This window comes from Charadrius vociferus, unplaced genomic scaffold (genome assembly GCF_000708025.1).
Source record: "Charadrius vociferus isolate BGI_N301 unplaced genomic scaffold, ASM70802v2 scaffold165, whole genome shotgun sequence".
NCBI lineage: Eukaryota > Metazoa > Chordata > Aves > Charadriiformes > Charadriidae > Charadrius > Charadrius vociferus.
Window position 1 is genome coordinate 90865 of NW_009648445.1, and position 18663 is coordinate 109527.

The 18663-nt window shown below is 53.3% G+C and overlaps 1 protein-coding gene and 1 pseudogene across 1 annotated transcript; both read right to left on the reverse strand.

Moving 5' to 3' along the window:
- Window positions 1–3211: 3211 nt before the first annotated feature.
- LOC104286899 lies at window positions 3212–8647 on the reverse strand (annotated as a pseudogene).
- A 3611-nt stretch (window positions 8648–12258) lies between these two features.
- On the reverse strand, window positions 12259–13215 carry LOC104286900 (olfactory receptor 52B2-like). The gene has a single exon (XM_009885543.1). It carries the CDS (start codon window positions 13213–13215, stop codon window positions 12259–12261), a length of 957 nt encoding a protein of 318 aa, XP_009883845.1.
- Window positions 13216–18663: the final 5448 nt, after the last annotated feature.

Genomic DNA, 18663 nt, shown 5'->3' on the forward strand with positions numbered 1-18663 from the left:
GGTCTGTTGAAAAGCAGAGGTGCTGGCAGAAGGTGGGAAGCAACAGGGGGCAATGGTTGCCAGCTGAAACGGGGGGTGGCTGTTGCCCCTGCTGTGGTGACAGTTGCCGGGAGGGACCAGTGACACAGGGACAAGCACCGCCTCTCCCCACAGCGCAGACCGAACCCACATACCAGCCAGATGTTGCACAGCTGCTCTGCTTGCTCACCATCCAAGCAGTCCCTTCATGTTCCTTGTCTTGCTGTGGCCTCCTGCCCACGTAGAATTGCCATGCAGCCGTCCCTGTGCTATGACATCACCCCTGATGTCAGAATGAGGAGCAATGGCCTGGAGAGGGACCATCTCCCATGGAGCTGAGCTCAGGCTTCCTCGCCCCCACAGTCCCCAGCCAACCTAGTCCCTGGGGCACAGGGAGGACCACGACACGGGAAAATCCAGCCTCAGGGGACTCCAGGACCATTTCCACTCCAGGGGACCACCGCTTGCAGGCTTGCATCACCAACCCCATCGCAAAGCCCCCAGGCACCCACCCTCTCCGCTCCGGACCTTGCTCCCCTGTCTCAGGGAACAACCCTCTCCTGCCAGGTTCGCTTCAGGGACGCAAAGCACCCTGGACCTTCGCATCCCATCCCCGTCAGCCGCTGGCTCCTTCTGCGGTTTTGCCGCCAGTCCCGCGCCCCCACACCCGGGGTCACCCTCTCCTCCTGCAGGCTCTGCGCCTGCCGCCCCCCTGAACCCCGATCTCAGCTGTCTGAGATGGAAATTCCCACCTTCCCCTTCCCCAGCCCAGGAGCACTCTCCCCTTTTCAAACGGGAAACACCACCACCGCAGAGCGCACCGGGAGCTTATCTGTATCCCCGAGGTTGCCCCGGTGCGGATGTTCCCAGGTGAAGGCTACACGGGCTGTGAAATTTCAATACACTTTGCACCATCCACATGTAATTCCACGTTCACAAAGTAAACACGCTGCGGCGCCATTAGCAGAGCAAATGTCTCCTTCACCCAGCTGGGAAAGCTGATGCTTGTTTCAAAACAAAGCCAAAAGGAGGTAAATTTGTCTTAGCACACCGCGTTTTATTTCTTGTTTGTGTGATGCTTGGGAAAAGGTTCTCAGGGTCCCCAGGTTGGTGCTTAACTTCTTCCTCTGCAAAATTCAAAGACTAACTTTCAGGGAGCCAATATAAAAATCCAGGTGCATACCAGAACAACAGTTTCATTTATTTAGCCTTTTTTCATAGCTTTGAGGTTATTTCATGTTGATACCCATTTTCTAAATTTCAAAGGTTTTCTTTTAATCAAAAATCTTCTGACCTATTTGCAGAGCGCTTATTTCATACCTGCTCATCATGTCGCGTGGCAGCTCCCCGAAGGACGTGGTATGGTGTCTGTTTCCGGACAGCTTGCCAAGAGAAGAGCACTTCCAAAGCCCCGGCTCTCTTGTTTGCAATAACGACGAGCTCCTCTGCAATTATTTGTTTGGACAAAACACACTGGCAGGCACACCCGTGCCAGCGCGCTGATGCCAGATTGCTCTCTTCCCCCCCAGGATTCGTCCCTCCATCGCTGCCACCGACAACCCAGAGGTCCCTTCCAACCCCGACCATTCTGTCAGCCCCTCTCCCCGCCGGGCGCAGCAGCGGTAGCACAGGGCACCCGTCCCTCCGCCTGGTGACCCCACAGCCCTCTCATCAGCGCTGGCTGCGGCTCTGGCTCCAGTTCACTAAGAAGAGATGGAAAAATAGTGCTAAATATAGCGATGGTGGGTTTGATCACCAGTTTCTCTGCTGGTTGAGTCTCAGAGCAGGGGCACGAGAAACAGGAATGGTCCTCCTGCTCCGCTGTGGACACCGGTGGGATCTGGGGAAAACTGATACCCTGGAGTCAGCTCTGCCGTGAGATCCCACAGGCGTACAGCAACAAGCAGAGTTCCGTCACGGTGTGTGCTGCGCCCAAATGTGAAGGCGTGGAGGACCCGCAGAAGGGACCCAGCTCTGAGCAGCGCTTGCTATTCAGGGCTGCGCGGCGCTCGCCTCCCGTCAGGAACACAGGGTGACAGGACTCCCATGTAAACCTCGGCATGTAAACCCATCCCGCCTCGCCGGCACGCGTATCCTCCTGTTTGCAGCACAGCTCCATCTCAAGAAGGGTTTGCTCAGCTCATCCCTGCCGCAGTACCTGCAGCAACCTGGTTGTCTAATAGTTGGGAAATTCCTTCTGATGTGCAGCCCAGATTTATTTCTGATGCCTCCATTAATGTGTGCATATGTAGTGCCTTCTGTTAATGAGTCAGGAGACAGATAAATCTGGGATGGAAATCAGAAGGATGGAATTTCCCAACCCCTCTAACACTTCCCTCACCACTAAGGAGGGTGATTAACATGACTAGCTCCAGTTCTTCCTGGGATTTGATTTTCCAGAGCTTGTGAGGATTGGAGACTCTCCCAGGAACCACATGCAGCATTTACAGCATGTTGAGATGCCGTTGTTGCTCCTCTGGTATTGTTCATACTGTGGGGGCAATTTGGCAGCCCCAGAGCCGGTGCCTGCAACACTTGCAGAGTTTCTGGTATCACCCAGAGCCCACAGACAGAGCATCACCCACAGCATTGACTGGTGCTTCCACCACAAGGAGCTGCAAACCCCGCTCAGTCCATGACCAAACCTGCAAGGCCTTTGGGTTAGAGACCACCGCCACCATTTCTGAGTTCTGGGTTTGCTAGAAGAAATGTGGCACCCTCTGTGTCATCTCTTGCCGTTGCACATCCTCAGTGGAGAGTGCAGCCAGTGCTGCCTGCCAGGACCTCCGCAGCAGCAACAGCATCATCCATGTTGTGGGGATGTGCACAACTTCACCATCAGCTGGAGGGATGCAGTGACCCGAGGGAGCAGCCTGTGGACACCTCCTGCCTCAGCCCCCCAGCTGCCACCCCAGAGTCCTGGCTGAGAAACGGGGAGCTCTGTCCCATCAGGCGAGCGGTGCTGCTGGTAACACCACAGCCAGTCAGCAGAGCTGCTGTTGGTGCAAATGCTGGTGGCACTCAGGGAAGGAGAAGGGCAGGGCGGTCCCTGGTATCGCTACAGGAAAGCTGGCATCTCCTCCTGCCCATCTTCTTCAGGGACCAAATTCTCACTGAGGAAGCAATAAGTTGTTTCCAAATGGCTCATGTGCTGCACCAGGCGATGCCTCCTGGCACCCGGGGCACACACACGTCAGCGGATTGTCACCTCCTGGGGTATTTTCAGGATTGCTCTCTGCTCGCAGCTGGCACTGATATTTGCTGGAAGGACAATACAGCAGGGTTCAAGCAACCTCAGAGATTTCTCAATGCGCTGATGACACCTGGCACGGGTGATGAAGGAGTCAACAATTAAAGGGGCTCTGCTGGACCTGGTGCCTGGAAACATGGATGAACTGGTCAGGGATGTGAGCGTTGGAGGGGCCTTGGCTGCAGTGACCATGAGATGGTGGAGGTCAGGGTCCTGGGAGGAGGGAGCAGGGCCTGGTCTCAACTACATTTCCCCTCCTCACCAGTGGCATCCCCACGAGTGATGGGAAGGGGAACACAGATGGGGCAGGGTGACCGGGAAGAAGTAGGACAGGCACTGCGCCTGCCAACCAGTCTCATCACCAAGCACTAGAGAAGATGGCCTCAAAGCGCCAGCAGCATCTGTCCTTGCTTAGAAGAACCCTTCCAAAGAGAATGGGCATCTCAGGAATACTGGAAGTTATCACATGGCAGGCATGCACATATGTAGAGCTGGAGGCCAAAACAGGCGTGCAGACTGCTTCTCGGTCCTACGCCACTCTGGAATGTGAAGATTTCACGGAGAAAACAACTTTGTACCCAACACCTTCCATCCTGCACATGGGCATATATATATGGGTATAGTCACTGTTGGAAAACCTACTGCTGCTCTCATGAACTTCTCACAGCAGTTAATTATTCTCATTATTCAAAATAAGGCTTTTATTTCTAATCAGAATATGTCTGGCTTCGTTTTCCATTCATTCAAATTCATCCTTCTCAAGGGCATTACAATGTTCCTTAGCATCAGATGATTTCTCCTGAGACTTCCACCCTGCAATGAAGATGCCTCTACAGCTCTTTAAAAATTAATATGTTTTGCACCCTTTATAGATGGAGTATTTTCTCCAGTGCTTCAATAATATGTCTGTTCTCCCTCCCTCCTCTCCAGACGTTCTTGCTGTCTTTTAAAACACTGACCCCAAACCAGAGGGCAGGATGGCAGCCCCGCTCTCACCACGAGCAAGCCCACTGCGTGACTGACATTAACCTGCTCCTCCCTAGCAACCCGTTTCAAGGATAAAACAGATGTGGATTAGTACGAGCCCCAGATGGGTCAGCCAGGCCAGAAGCCACCAGCTTATCCTCCACTGAGCCCAGCAACGGGTATTTTTTAGTGATCTTTACTGTAAAATGTCTCTGGTCAGATGTGCTTTATTCCCTGAGCTCGTGTTGCACAAGGCAGAGCACCCCTGGGGTGCACCCCGTCCCTCCGGAGGCTGCAACAAAGCACTCCCAACAGCCACAACCTGCCGGAGGGAGCAGACCCCTGGATCCGTCCCCCTCCCCCGTACTTACCTGTTGCTCCGGGGGCGTTTGCTGCTGCCCGTTTCTGCCTTCGGCTGGGGCAGCGCAGCTGGGATGCACTGTGCCACTCGTCACCCACGAGATGTTCTCCCGTCTTCATTGGCCAGCGGCTTCACTCCTGCAGGGTTTTGGTTGGAAGAGACTTTTAAGATCATCAAGTCCAACCATCAACCCAACACTGCCCAACTCACCACTAAACCGTGTCCCTCAGCTCCGCGTCTGCCCATCTTTTAAATACCTCCAGGGATGGCGACTGCACCACAGCCTGTCCCAGTGCTGGACAACCCTTTCACTGAAGAAATTTTTCCTAATCTCCATCCTAAACCTCCCCTGGTGCAACTTTAGGCCGTTCCCTCCTGTCCCATCGCCTGTTCCTTGGGAGCAGAGACCGACCCCCCCTCACTACCCCCTCCTTTCGGGGAGCTGTAGAGAGCGAGAAGGTCTCCCCTCAGCCTCCTCTTCTCCAGCCTCAACACCCCCAGGGCCCTCAGCCGCTCCTCACCAGACGTGTGCTCCAGACCCCTCACAGCTCCGTTGCCCTTCTCTGGACACACTCCAACACCTCTATGTCCTTCTTGTCCTGAGGGGCCCAAAACTGAACACAGCACTCGAGGTGGGGACAGTTTCCTCAGCTCCCACCCCCCCACCCCTGCAAACAGTGACCATGCCACAGGGCTGCATTTTGTCCCTCTTCTCCCCACCAGCACAGATGTCTGGGTGAGAAGATGCTGTGACCACCTGCAGAAGGCAGAGTTTTCCTCACCTGCTTTATACATGAAGCAAGGAAAACCTGTCCTGCCGCCGGGGCTGGTCGGCACAGCTCGGGGGAGCCCCCCACTGGTCCCCCAAGAAAGGCACATCTGAGAGGAGCCGTCCAGGTCAGCTGTGAGGAGAGCAAAGCATCTCCATGGGGCCGGTCAAGGCCACACGCATGGACCAGGATGGTGCCAGGGTGGAAGTCCCCGACCAGGGGCTTTTGCTGTCTGTGGCTCCTCTCATCTGTCTGTTGGGCATCTGCATCCCACCAGGTGCGGGCAAGGTGCCCACAGTGACAGCAGCACGCAGGTGATGAAGACGGAGGAGAGGCTTGACTCAGGACTTCTGGGCTGAGTGCGGGGGGCCAAGGGTCTGTGCATGTAGCTCGTCTGTCTTTGTCCTTACAGACGAAAGCTGTTCCTGCTGTCCGTGCAGGAAGACCATCCCACCTAGAGAGGAATTAACAATATCCCGCCTGCAGCCCCTCCTGCCACCCTCCCTGCTGGAGAGCTGAAGCTTTCGAGGTTTGAAGCCGCAGGCGCTCGGTCCCAGGTGGCAAACCCGAGGGCTGTGCTTGCGGGCTGATGCTGCTCACACTCGAAGCTGACCCACGGTGCAGGTCTTGCCACTGCGGCATAGATGCTGTTGCCTGCTGCTCTTCCCTGCGCCTCTGCATGACTAACCCGGGGGTCTGCACGGGCTGGGACGGACTGACAGGGTCTCACACGACCTCTGAGGCAGCAGAGCAAGGGAGCGGTTGACCAGCAAGCCGGTGGCAGGCTGACAGCCCCTGGCCCAGGCCAGCACAATGACTCTGGGCTTTGGCCACGGCCGTTGGGTGTCCAGCTCACACGACCAGCTGGACACTGGGCAATGACTCCTGCCTGTGGTCCTTCCCGTCACACTGCCTCACCTCGGCCCAGTCCCCCAGGCAAGCAGAAGCTGTCACTTCTAGAACAGCACGTCTCAATGTACTCAAAGGGAAAAGACAACTTTGGTATCCAAGTCCCCAGAAGTGTTCTCCTGCCAGCTGGGCTCAGCAGGACACCCGCTCAGCCACAGCCGTGGTACCGGTAAAGCACCTGGACCGCACTCCTCCGAATCTGTTAGTTTGTCACTCCATAAATGATGGGGTTTTACATGGGGAGAAAAAACACAGAGAGACTGCCTACGACAATAAGAGCAGACCTGGGAATACAGTGACCACAATGGTGCACAAAAAGGAGGAAAAAGCTAGTGTGAAGCACAGTAATACGACCAAGAGATGAGCGCTGCTCAGAGCCTTGAGCCAGGCGACTTTGGATGGGAGCTGGAAGATGGTCTGAAGGATCAGCAGGTAAGACACAGCAATGAGTGTGGCATCCACGCCTATCACAAAAACAACAGTCGTGACACCACGCCAGATGTTTGTGGTGATGTCCACACAGGCCAGCCTGACTAATGCGCTTGCAGTAGGTGTGAGGGAGGAGTTCGTTTCTGCAGAAGGTCAAGCGCTTCACAAGAACAACAATGGGGAAAATGATGGACGAGCTTCTTGCTAGAGCAGGCAACCCTATTGTCCCTGTCGTCGTCTTTATCAGGAGGGTCACATACTTGAGAGGCTTGCAGATGGCAATGTTCCGATCAAATGCCATAGCCAATAGGATTGCTGATTCAGCACAGGAGACAAGGATGAAGAATGGGTAATGCAGGCTTCCAAAGAAATCTCCCCAGCCCTAAGCCAGAAGATGGCCAGTGTCTTGGGCACGCTGGCAGTGGACAGCAGCAGGTCAGCAACGGCCAGCACGGGCAGGAAGAGGCACCTGGGCTCATGGAGGCTTTTCTATGTGTCATTGATGAAGGACAGTGTGAAATTCCCAAGGACAGCAGCCATGTACCTGAGTGTAAAGGGGGTGGAGATCCAGAGGTGAGACTCCCCCGCGCCAGGGATGCCCATCAGGACACAGGTGATGGGAGCAAAGGGCAGTGCTGACACTGCAGCCTATTCCTTGCACTTTCTACAAGGCTTCCAGTGACTGAAAAGAAAGGGCAAAACAAGCTTTAATGTTGCAGGTTTTGAATAAACGTGCTCACAAGCTCACTGATGCTGCCAGGAGACCTAATCCATAACAGCCGCTCACGGAGTCACAGCACTGTGGAGCAATCCAGGCTGGAGAGGAGCCTGAGAGGTCTCCGGTCCAACCACCTGCGCAAAGCAGGGTCAGCTAAGGGCTTTATCCAGTTGAGTCTCAAAAACCTCCAGGGACAGAGACTGCACAAGCTCCCCGGGCAACCTGTTCTGCTTCATCCACCGGGGCTGTGAACCAGTCAGCCCTGGGCAACCACGGACCAGCCTTCCCTGCCAACGGGCGGGAGGTGGACACAGCCAGGGCGGTACCCGGGCATCCTCCTTGGAGCCGGAACAGGGGGAGGCTGTTTCCCCCTTCTTGGCCACCCGTCTGACCCTGCTGTAGTCCAGCCCTCCCCAAATAGGCACTGGGTCAGCACGAAGGTCCGGCTGAGCACCGGCGCCGGCAGGGCAGAAAGCCGGGACAGTCTCAAACGCTGTTTAACCCGGCAGCAGCTTTGTGACACAGCGTCAGGCAGCGCATTGCTGAGCCTTTGGCAGTGACACGGGACTCCTGCCTCCCACGGCACGCCTAATTTTAACTTCAGCCTTTCCACAGATATTACACCTTCCTGAAATCCCGGGAACTCGCACCCTCAGCATGAGCAACTCACCGGTTTCCTGCCCCAGCCACGAACGAGGGTTTTCTGTCGGCAGCCCTCGGGGACGTGCAGGTGCCGGGGAATCTGCTCCCGCAGCGAGGGATGGGGGTACTCACAGAGCCCCTCTGTGAGCCCCGGGGGACCCACACCCAAGAAGCAACAGTTCACTTTGCTTCCATCCACCCCCACCCCATCTCAAAATGTAAGTCTTGATGTGAAGAAACAGAAAATTAACACCTTTTTCTCCCATTTCAGCCGATTATTTTCACCCTCTTGCATTGTTCAGTGAGAGCTGTGATACTGGGCAAATGTTTCAGACTCCTCTGCTGCACTTATGTAGAGGAAATTCTCCAGATGGTGCTCGTGATCCAAAGATGTCCATGACTCAAAACACAGGGTTTTGCTCTTCTTGATTCATCAGACAAGGAGAAGCATATTTTATGACAGAAATGTTAAAATAGGTAGAGGAAATTCACCCTTTCATATCCCACCACTGGGGGAAGACTGTGCTGCTCAGTTTCAATCCAGCACCCCACATCTCACCTGAAGTCCCCAGGTGGCCTCCCATCTGCTCAGCAGATACTCAGAGGAGCCTGCCTTGACCTCCAGCAGTTCCTAGGACCAAAGGCTTATTTTTCATGGCCTTTAACACCACAAAGGACTGCCATGATCGCCCAGCTTCACCCTCTTCATAACCCCATCAAGCATCTGTAGAATGTTTTGATTTCATTTTCATTGAAAGGGGACTGGGAACCAACTCTCAGCCATTATTGTGGCTGAGCAAAGTTGTGCTGGTTTCTCCTGGTTTTGTCCCCCTCATCTTATCCCCATCATTACTGCATACCGCTGGACAGTGCTGGCGTGTGCTGGGGGAAGGACCAGGGCCCCTGCTGGAAGCCAGCAGGACTCCAGCCTCCCCGGTCCCTCCCCGGTCCTTGGAGATAAATGCTCCATGCACTGAGGTCTCCTCCCAGCTCACCATAAGTTTCCAAAAAATGTGGACTTTGGGACTGAGTGAAGTATTTGAGAACAAGCCGAGGGAATCATGGACCTGCATTGCCCGCCACGGTCACTACAGAGCTACAGGAACGCACTGGGACCCTCACATCGTCCCATTGGCCAAGCACCACCCAAAGTGTCACCACCAAAATGCTCCTTCCCTCGGATGCCCGAGCTTCTCTGGAGCCACCTCCACTGGAACTGCAGCCCCCTTCTCTGGTACAGCCCGTACCCCTCCTCCTTAGGAGTATGACTTTGCATTCACCTCTATCAAATTAGCCATCTTTGCATCATCCAAAAACCTTATTAGCAATGATTTTATACTTGCTTCTACACAACTGATAACAATCATATATAGCATCAGACCCAGCGCCCAATCAATCCCTGCTGAATGTCTCCAGAAATACATGGGAAACCAGCTCTCCGTGGGGAGCTATCACTGAAATAAGACTTTGCAGTTAGCCAGACTCCATTAACAGCTGCTTTACTTACTATTTGTTTGTTTGTTTGTTTGTTATAATGAGGTATATATCACAAGATCGTGAAAATAAAAAAATACTCACAGTTGTATTCAGCCTTCGGGTAACTTTATCATCCAAATGTGGAAGTCATCAGAAAATGAAATGACATGATTCTACGGAAGCTAAGCACCAAAAATAAGTACTGATTGCCATTAATTACATTCTTGCCCTTTTTGCACTTTATTGATCGTCTCATATTCACTTTTCCATTATTTTAGCCGGAGCTAATGTCAAACTAAGCAGTTTCAAATTTCTCCAATAATCCCATTTCTCCTTTTTAATATTAGCATATGTCAGAAAGAGTTTCTTTTTTTCTTTTTTCTTTTTTTCCCCACTAGTTTTGCTGAGCCTGCAGATACTTGAGGAAGACTTACGGGCCTGGTGGCTCCTGCACCGGCTTTTCTGGACCCCTCGGGCACACCTTATCCTTACCTGCTGATTTCCACTTGCCTGAGTCCAGTTCCCAAAGGCTCTGGATGGGATGAATCTGCGGTTAAAAATGTGAATGGAAATCTTCACAGGCAAAGTCTGAATTTAAATGTGCACCACAGTACCAAGAAGTTTGAGGTGCACTGGAGACTTTGGGGCTGCTGGAGGTGTCTCTAAAATTCAGCAAAATTTAGTCAGCAGGGATGCACCAGACATACTGCCTCAGGTGACTGTGTCAAGGCAGAAGAGAAGTCCTGAGGACAGGGACAATCTCCATCCCATGCTGCAGGCACAGTCAGGCACTGGGAGGACACCTCTGCCCTCCCCTCCGTTCACAGACCTAAACCAAGTCCCTTTTCCTTGAAAACAGGGCAGAGAAGAGGCACCCCCTGGTAAAACTGCACGTTTGTTGGGGTGTGACGTTGGGAATGGAGGGACACAGACCCATAGTCCATCCACATGGGCCAGCAGCTCCGTCCCAAAGTCTCCAAGACCAGTCCACACTATGGATCATGCCAGCATTATACCCCTGCTCTGGCCACCAGGTGCCACCAGACTGGCTGGTTGCTTTGTCCAGACCCGAGGTCCAAATCCACATCCAGGTGGACATACCTCCCAGCTTCCAGAGGGCATGTAGGGACTTCTCTGAGCTAGAGCTGGCACCCAAATCTAGAGCTAGCCCATTCTGGGTGCAGAGGGAGATGGAGAAGGAGCCTAGAAATTCAAACCAGGAGGTAGAGACAGAAAAAGGGTGGTTCTTGCATGCGCTAACACCTCTATACAGGCTTCAAAACCATTATCTCAGCTTTCACCAGCACAAATGTTATGTCACTGCCCGTGCCTGGATTTCTGTAGTAACCCCTGCCATCTTCCCTGGGCAATGGGCTGTTCACAGCTCCACTTTTCAGCAGATGTGGTCTTACTACAGAAAATATACTAACAACTGGCTTACCAGTGTTACTAGTGAGTGTATGAATATTTGTAGGACACTCTGAGATACTTGACAGAGGAGTACTGATGACAGATGAAGACACATTTTTATTGCCACAGCAATAAAAAAAAATCAAGCTTTGTTCCCAGTCTTGCTCCCAGTTTCCTTTGTAGCTGGCTGTCCCCAGGCAGACCTCTGTGGAAATGGCAGGAGAGGAGGTTTGGGGAGTCAGAAGCCCCCATCCTGCTGGACTTGGCTCCGTAACACCCAGTGTGGGACCAGGGCCCCTTCTCTGTGCAAACGTGTTGTATTTCAGTGGCGTCCGACATCAGCTATCAGGGGTTTCCTCACGCTTGGAAGCCAGGCTGGCTCTGCACACCCCCGGGGAGCCCAGGGACAGAGATGCTAAGACAGGACCTGGGTGTCTCCTGTCACCTCCGACTCCCCCTTCACCCAAAGTGCCCGGCTCAGCCAGAAGACATCAGATCTTCCCACTCTGGACTGCAGCACAGCTGAGTGCACAGCTCTGAGGAGCAACAGCGAAGCAAACCCACACTGTTGGCAGCAGAGCCTGCAGCCTCGCCACAGCTCATAGCCGGGCAGGGACACTGGGACCTGACCACCCGGGGGCCTGGCAAGCCATCTCCCTGCTGTCAGGCTGCCCTGATAGCTGGCTCTGGTGTGACCAGCTGAGCAGGGCAGAGGAGCAGTGCTCCCACCACCTCTGTGTCCTTGCAGCCTCCTGAGAGGGCATCAGGAGAGAGGAGACCCAACGGGTGCTCCCAGACCTGAGTGCCTTCAAGGGAGCATCGCTGCCCCAGCCATGTCTGTTCCCATCCCATGGAGATGACACGCAGCTCGAGCAGAGACATCTCTATACTGAGGTAACAGGCACACATATTATACGTATTTCTTTAATGGTCTATGTTTCATAAGATCTGCAATAGCATCTTAAGAAGTCAGAATCTGTGTTTTGCTTACAAAGGCCATGACTGCACAGATACCCAGCAGCGGTGGGTTTAGGAGAATGCAGGGGATCCCAGGAACATGGGAACAGTGGTAGCCCCCGTGTCTGGCTCCTACCGTCCCAGTGAGTTGTTTCCCATCAGAACATCTGTCCGGCCTCTCTGCAACAGAGCTGTGGGTGGGATGTTGATGTCTGTTGAACACACATTTTTGAAAACATTCCCATCTGTTTGCCAGGTCCCCACTGTCTTTCATTCATTTCCCTCTTTTCAAAGCTTTGTTTCACCCCTCTTGCCGGTAGACCAGCCCAGTTGCCTGTTCGTGCCTGCCCAGCTATGCCCTGCCGCCCAAGTCCCCCAGCCTGAGCAGGTGAGCCACGTGCTCCCGGATCTGCCTTGTTCTCACCCCGTAGATGATGGGGTTGAGCATGGGTGGCACCACAACATAGAGATTGGCCAAGGAGATGAGGACATGCCGAGGAACGTGCTGGCCGAACCGGTGCGCTAGGAAGGAGAAGAAGGCCGGGGTGTAAAACATGGCGATGACACAGAGGTGGGAGCCGCAGGTGTGCAGAGCCTTGGGGGAGGCACGCTGGGACGGTAGCCCCCAGAGGCACTTGAAGATCAACACGTAGGAGACAGCGATGGAGATGGCGTCCAAACCGGCTGAAAGGAAGCCAGCAGCTACCCCGTACCAGATATTGATGGAGATGTCGGCACAGGCCAGGCGGGCCACACCGATGTGCTCGCAGTAGGTGTGGGGCATGACGTTGTGCCCGCAGTAGGGCAACCGCTTGAGAAGGAAGATGGCGGGGAACATAATGCAGAAACTCCTGATTAAAGCTGCCACGCCAACTTTCCCCACAACAGAGCGCGTCAGGACAGTCATGTATCGCAGGGGGTCGCAAATGGCGATGTACCGATCAAAGGCCATCGCTAGTAAAATGGCTGATTCTGCCACAAAAATGAAATAGATGGAGAACATCTGTGCCAGGCAACCACTGAAAGAGATGTGGGTGGACAAAGACCAGAGGACGCTGAGGGTTTTGGGCACGGTGGCAGTGGACAACAGCAGGTCACATGCAGCCAGCATGCACAGGAAGATGTACATGGGCTCGTGGAGGCTGCGCTCCTTCACAATGGTGACCAGCAGGACCAAGTTCCCGAGAAGGGCAGCAAAGTACATCATGCAGACTGGGATGGAGATCCAGGTGTGAGACTTCTCCATCCCAGGTATCCCCACCAAGATGAAGAATGAGGGCTGGGAGTCCGACAGGTTGAGTGTCGACATGGTTTGATGCAACACTTCCCACCATTTCTCTCTTGCGGGACCCTGTGTAATGGTAGAAAGAATAGCTCTAAGAGCAGCTGAACCATACCCGGAGCACAAAGTTGAGCTGAAATCATGATTGGCATTGCTCACAGCACAGATACTTACCCTTACAAACCGCTTTTTATCTGGAAGTGTTAAATATTGTGCAAATTGCTCCATCGGGGTTCCCCTCCGCTCTTCAGGTCCCTTCATCTGCGCTAGGTGCAGTCATTTCTGCTGTTGGAGTCTTTGAAATAAGGAGTCTTCTGCCTGCAGCTGCTGGGAACTAGAGCAAAATATACAGGAGATTCACTCTTGAAACAGTGATTGCATAAATGTGACATACTTGGATGTGGCCACCATTTCTGCAGCAACCCTGAGAAATCTCCAGGGTTATAAGGAAAATTCCCAGCTCTCCCATGACTGCCACGAAGGAGGCATACGCACCGCTCACCCTGCTCTGGGCTCCTGTTTGCAGAACACCCAGCTTTAAGTGTCTGGGACACGCAGCTTTAGTGACGCAGAGATGTTTGACAGCTACCTGTGAAATCAGGACACGAAGAGCTTGGTTCAGCCCTGTCCTTCTTGGGACTTTGCCTGCCTGTATCAGCCCCTACAAAGGGTCTGTCTCCGTAACTGTGTGTGAGCTCACACCACCAAGAGCAAGGGGAGCAAAAGGCAGAGCAGAGCCCTTTCCATCCCAAAAGTTCTGCTTCATAAGAGCCCCAGACGGCAGTGTCCACTCACCCAAGTATCCAGAGAAGTTCTCTTGTTAGATACGCAAAGAGACACAATCAAAAGCCACCAGCAGCAGGGCACTATCAAAATGTCCGGGGTCTAAAGGGGGATTTACAGTGCCACGAGGAGTGACCAGCGGCGTGTCAGGAGCTGCCACCTTATGCATGATGTCCATGGAGCATGAACCAGGGCTCTGAGCTGCTGCTGGACTGCCAGCTGCTATTGAGCCAGTGCAAAATAAATAATGAAACCCCCTGAACTCCCTGGCATTGGGGACTACTGTTTTAGAAAATACGGAAAATTTACAGGCAAGCTGCTGTCCTAGCTCCCACCCAGTGCACCTGCAGTATTAGAAGAACACAAGTCCGTTCTTGCTCTGGGTGAAATCCCTTTACATCCACTATGTCTGGAAGCACCGAGCAGGAGGAGCACACTCCTTCCATCCCCTTGAGAAGCACATTGCCCAGTGCTCTCCCTGCCACGCTCATGCGGGCAATTTGGGATTATGCAGCCAGGAGATATTTACGTATCTCACACAATAAATCCTGCGTGGACCCCTACCATCTCCCCATCTCTCCAATCCATCTCTACCTCACCAAATCCAGTTGAAACCACCGTGCCGCGTCCCACGCAACTCACCCACCTCCCGTGCCAGCAGTGGGGTCCTGCTCGGACGGAGCCAATACCGGAGTGCTTATAGTGCGTCGGCAGAGTGCCCCGGGGCACTGCAGGGCACGGGTGGTTGTGCTCATACCCTGACGCAGGTGGCGAAGGGCATCGGGGATGTCACCCGTTCGTTTTCCCTGGGCATTTCCTACTGCCATGTTAATTGGGTGGGGATTGTACGAGCCCTGCAGACCGTCAGATTGTCCCCAAAGCAGCCTCGATCAATCCTCACCACCAAAACCAGACTAACTTCTGCAAAATTCATTGCCTGGTGCTGGATGCCCAAGGGGCTCCCAGGGCTATGCAGGAGCCAGCAGGGGGGCAAGCGGGGACCTGTCAAGGTGTGAGCTTTACCCTCGTCCTTGCCATAGACTGAAAGTGCTTTGGGACCGGGACCTGTTAGAGCTTTCTGTGAACCACAACGGAGAGGAATTTGGGAGCTCTGAGACAGACATCAGCAGATATTCCTGCTATAAGCTTTTTAGCCAATTTTGCCCTCATTTCTGATTTTAGAAGAGAGCAATGGATTTGTTGTAGTACTCCTCCTGCTTCTAGAAACCTGCAGAGGCCCCGAGCAGGCTGCGTGGTGGGGTCAGGGGAACTGCACCCGCAGCTTGCCGACTGCCACCACCCTTCGGGGGAGCTGCCGGGGACCTCTGGGGACCATCAGGGACTTCTAATACATGAGAGCAAACCATCCCACCAATAACTCCGTCCTGGCTGCTGAGTTACCATCTCATTTTAGGCAGGACAGCTTACCAGGATGTGCTATTTATTATCTGCCTGTCTGTGTAGTGGAGATTTTATTAATTAACTAACATTTGCTAAGACATTATGATGATGGAGGTGAGATGAAGTAAAATCATTAAGCTTTGCTACTGTAATTTATTACCCACAGAGCTCTGCAGAGGAAGAACAATTAACAAAGCACCATTGTTTGTAAACAGCAATAAAAATGAATGGAAACAGGGTACTTCAGCTCGGGACACTCAAGGCTTTGTTCACGATGAAAGCCGTGCTTGTCTCTGTCTATTGAGAAAAGCATTCGAATACACTGGAAGAGCATTTTCCTTTAAAGCATGTGGTTCGACCTTGACAGCACAAACCTGGAGTATGATCTCCACTTCAGGCACAGGCTTGACTCCTTCTCAGTGCACGTCAGTGTGAAAAGGCTGCCCACACACAGGCTGAGGACAGAGGAGTGTTTCTTACACCGACTCTGTTGTCCTCCACTTATCTCCCAAAGTTTTTGAGATTTCATTTACTTTTTGCATGAGCTACGTGGATGCTGCGAAAAAACTTCAGTCAAAATCCCTTCCTCCTCCCCAGGAAAAGGTCCTTGCAATCCAAACATGCTTACAAATAGCCTACCACGTCAACTGAGCTAAAAAAAACCCAGGTCTTACGAGAGTGGGAAATTAAATACAAAGTGCAGAAGTTCTGGTTTCACAACTTGTGTGAGTTATTAAGCTAACATTTTAACCACATTAGAAATATAAATCTTCCCGATCAGCTGGCTAATTTCCCATTATGCATGCCCCTTCGGACATTAATTGCTAAGCTAGTGATTCATTGACTCGGGGACATTTGCCCGTGCAGTTTACTCCCTGACCCGTCCGCCACATCCACCCAAGGAGCAGAGCAGCACGAGGGCTGTGAGTTTAAAACGTCCCCCTCGCTTGTATAAAGCTCTCCCTGGAAACCCGGAGGAGCAGACGGGTCCGTGAAACGCACTCCTGCGGTACACTGACACACAGCCCGTCCCAACCACGCCGGCTGCCAAAATGCCAGTGAAGAGGTGGGTGCCGGCGGGAGTGGGAGAGGACACCCTGAGCACTGAGGACCTCTCACTGGAGTCACGTCACCCCAGGCAAAGCGCCGGCGGGTCAGAGCAGTAACCTCGCACATGGGCCGGCACCCTCCTGGTATTGCCATTCCCTACCCATTTTCCATCATTTACACCCGGTTTGGAAGCAATTTGGTGGCAGGTCTTTTGTTTTGCATTCGCGCAGCTCCTGCCTCGGGAGTTCCTACTTCCCACTAGCGCCACGATGAAGGTGGCGATGGCACGAGACTCCTGGGCGTTTATCAAAGGGTCCCTGCCCAGGACCGTGCTCAGGCTCGTGCCACCCCTGAGCACACACGCTCCTGTTGGCTGCGCTGCTGTGGCGCTCGGGGTTAAGCACCCACCAAAGTTCACGGCCGAGGAGAGGCCAAAGAGGGGAAGCAGTGAAGAAGGTGGCAGAAATAACCGTGTGAGTTAAAGGGTGTATCAGAGACAGCAGTAAGCTATATCGTTCTTTCATATTGACAAGTTTAGATGGCAGCTCAGTTGTTACCGGAGGCTTTCAGGAGAAAACTCTTCATCAGAGGGCTGCTTTGCCAACGAGTTCCTGTTTCCAGGTAGGAAGGCAGCACTGGAGGAGACCTTCTGAGTTGGCAAACAAGTCTCCTGCAGTCACGAGCTGTCTCGCATCTCACCCCTTCCTCCGAGTCTGCCGCAACCCCTGTGACAGCGGCTCAGCAGCTACGCCAGGTCCTCCGTGCCCCAAAGACCTGAAAGCGTCTACTTCAGCCTCAGTGGGTTCATGTGCTGCCTGTGACGACTTGCTCTCCTGACACATTTTCTTTCTCAGAGCTCCATCTGCTATCAGAAATCACGCGGACTGCTCTGTGTAAATACTTTTTCTTTTGCTAAGAAAGCCAACACAAACACAAATGTTTTGAGGACATTAAAAAAAATCCAACAATATGAGCAGCTTTTGTAACCAGCTCTGTTATCTTCACCGTTAAGCAAACAGCTTTTAATGAACAGACTTTAATTTCCCCTGTGCCTGTCACAGTGTTCCCACCTTTGATGAAATCAGAAAAAAAAAAGAAATGCGTTGAAAGAGTTACGAACTTCAGGGTATTTTGTTTATCTGAAATTGTGAATCACTTTCTTTCCCTTTTCTTTTGAAGTTGTAGCAGTGTTACTGGGATGACTGGAGCAGAGCAGGTTTTGGTTGCTGTATCAGGGTCATCTCCTGCGTCATTCAGCCGCGAACAAGCCTGGTGTCCCAGAGCGCTCATTGCTCCTGCTCTCAATCGGGGACATTGGGCTTCATCAGCCCCAACTGGAGCCCTCAGTGACCTGCTGGTCACTGACACAGGGCACCGCACTTCGTGGAGCCCGGAGCTCGGGAGAGCCGTTCCCCGGCATCTCCGGGGTCATCGGCCCCTCCAAAGGAGGCACCTCCGAGGTCCCGGTGTGCGGCAGTGGCCGCTTTCGAGGCGGCTTCTCCACCCTGGGCAGGTCTGGAATGGCTTTACAGCACAGTCAGGCTGTGGGCTTGGGAAGTGCCCTCCATCCTCTTGGTGAGGGAAAAACGGATGTTCTGTAGAAATGGCTGGATGATCTGCTCCGTCTCGTGACTACCGACATGAGCACACCAGACCTTCCGTCAGGTGTCACAGCTGAGGCAGGGTCAGAGCATCCCGGCTCCCGACACTGCTGCGAGAGCTGGACCACAGAGCGGGAGCCTTCAGAACGAGCTCCCCCACTGCTGCAATCAAAAGGCTCTGGTTGTGGCCTGGATGAGGAAGAGTTATACTGGTCAGACCCGAGGAAGCCCCTGAGCTCAGGAGGGGACCCGAAAGTGCTCAGACCCCCATGCCTCAGAGTGGTAAGAGAGTAGGTATGACACAGAGAGGAGAAGCAAGCATTTGTCTCAGTATCCCACCCAGCAGAACATGAAGGAAAGCATGAAGGAGAGGCCTCTGGGCTCTGGTGCATTTCCTCTTCTTCCTCATCCCAGAGTTCCTTCCCACAGTGGAAGGAAACTGCTGCTGCAGCTTTGAAGGACACTGGTGGTTTTGTGTTTAACAGCCCCTGGGAGCCGCCAGACCCAGAGGAGCTCATGGAGGGGCAGCAGTGGGACCTCTTCAACCTTGCACGTTGGCCAAGCCAGGGCTGTGCAGGGAGCAGGCTCAGCTGCTCCTGGGACCACGCTGCCCGACCTCGATGGAGGATGTCCAGAGACC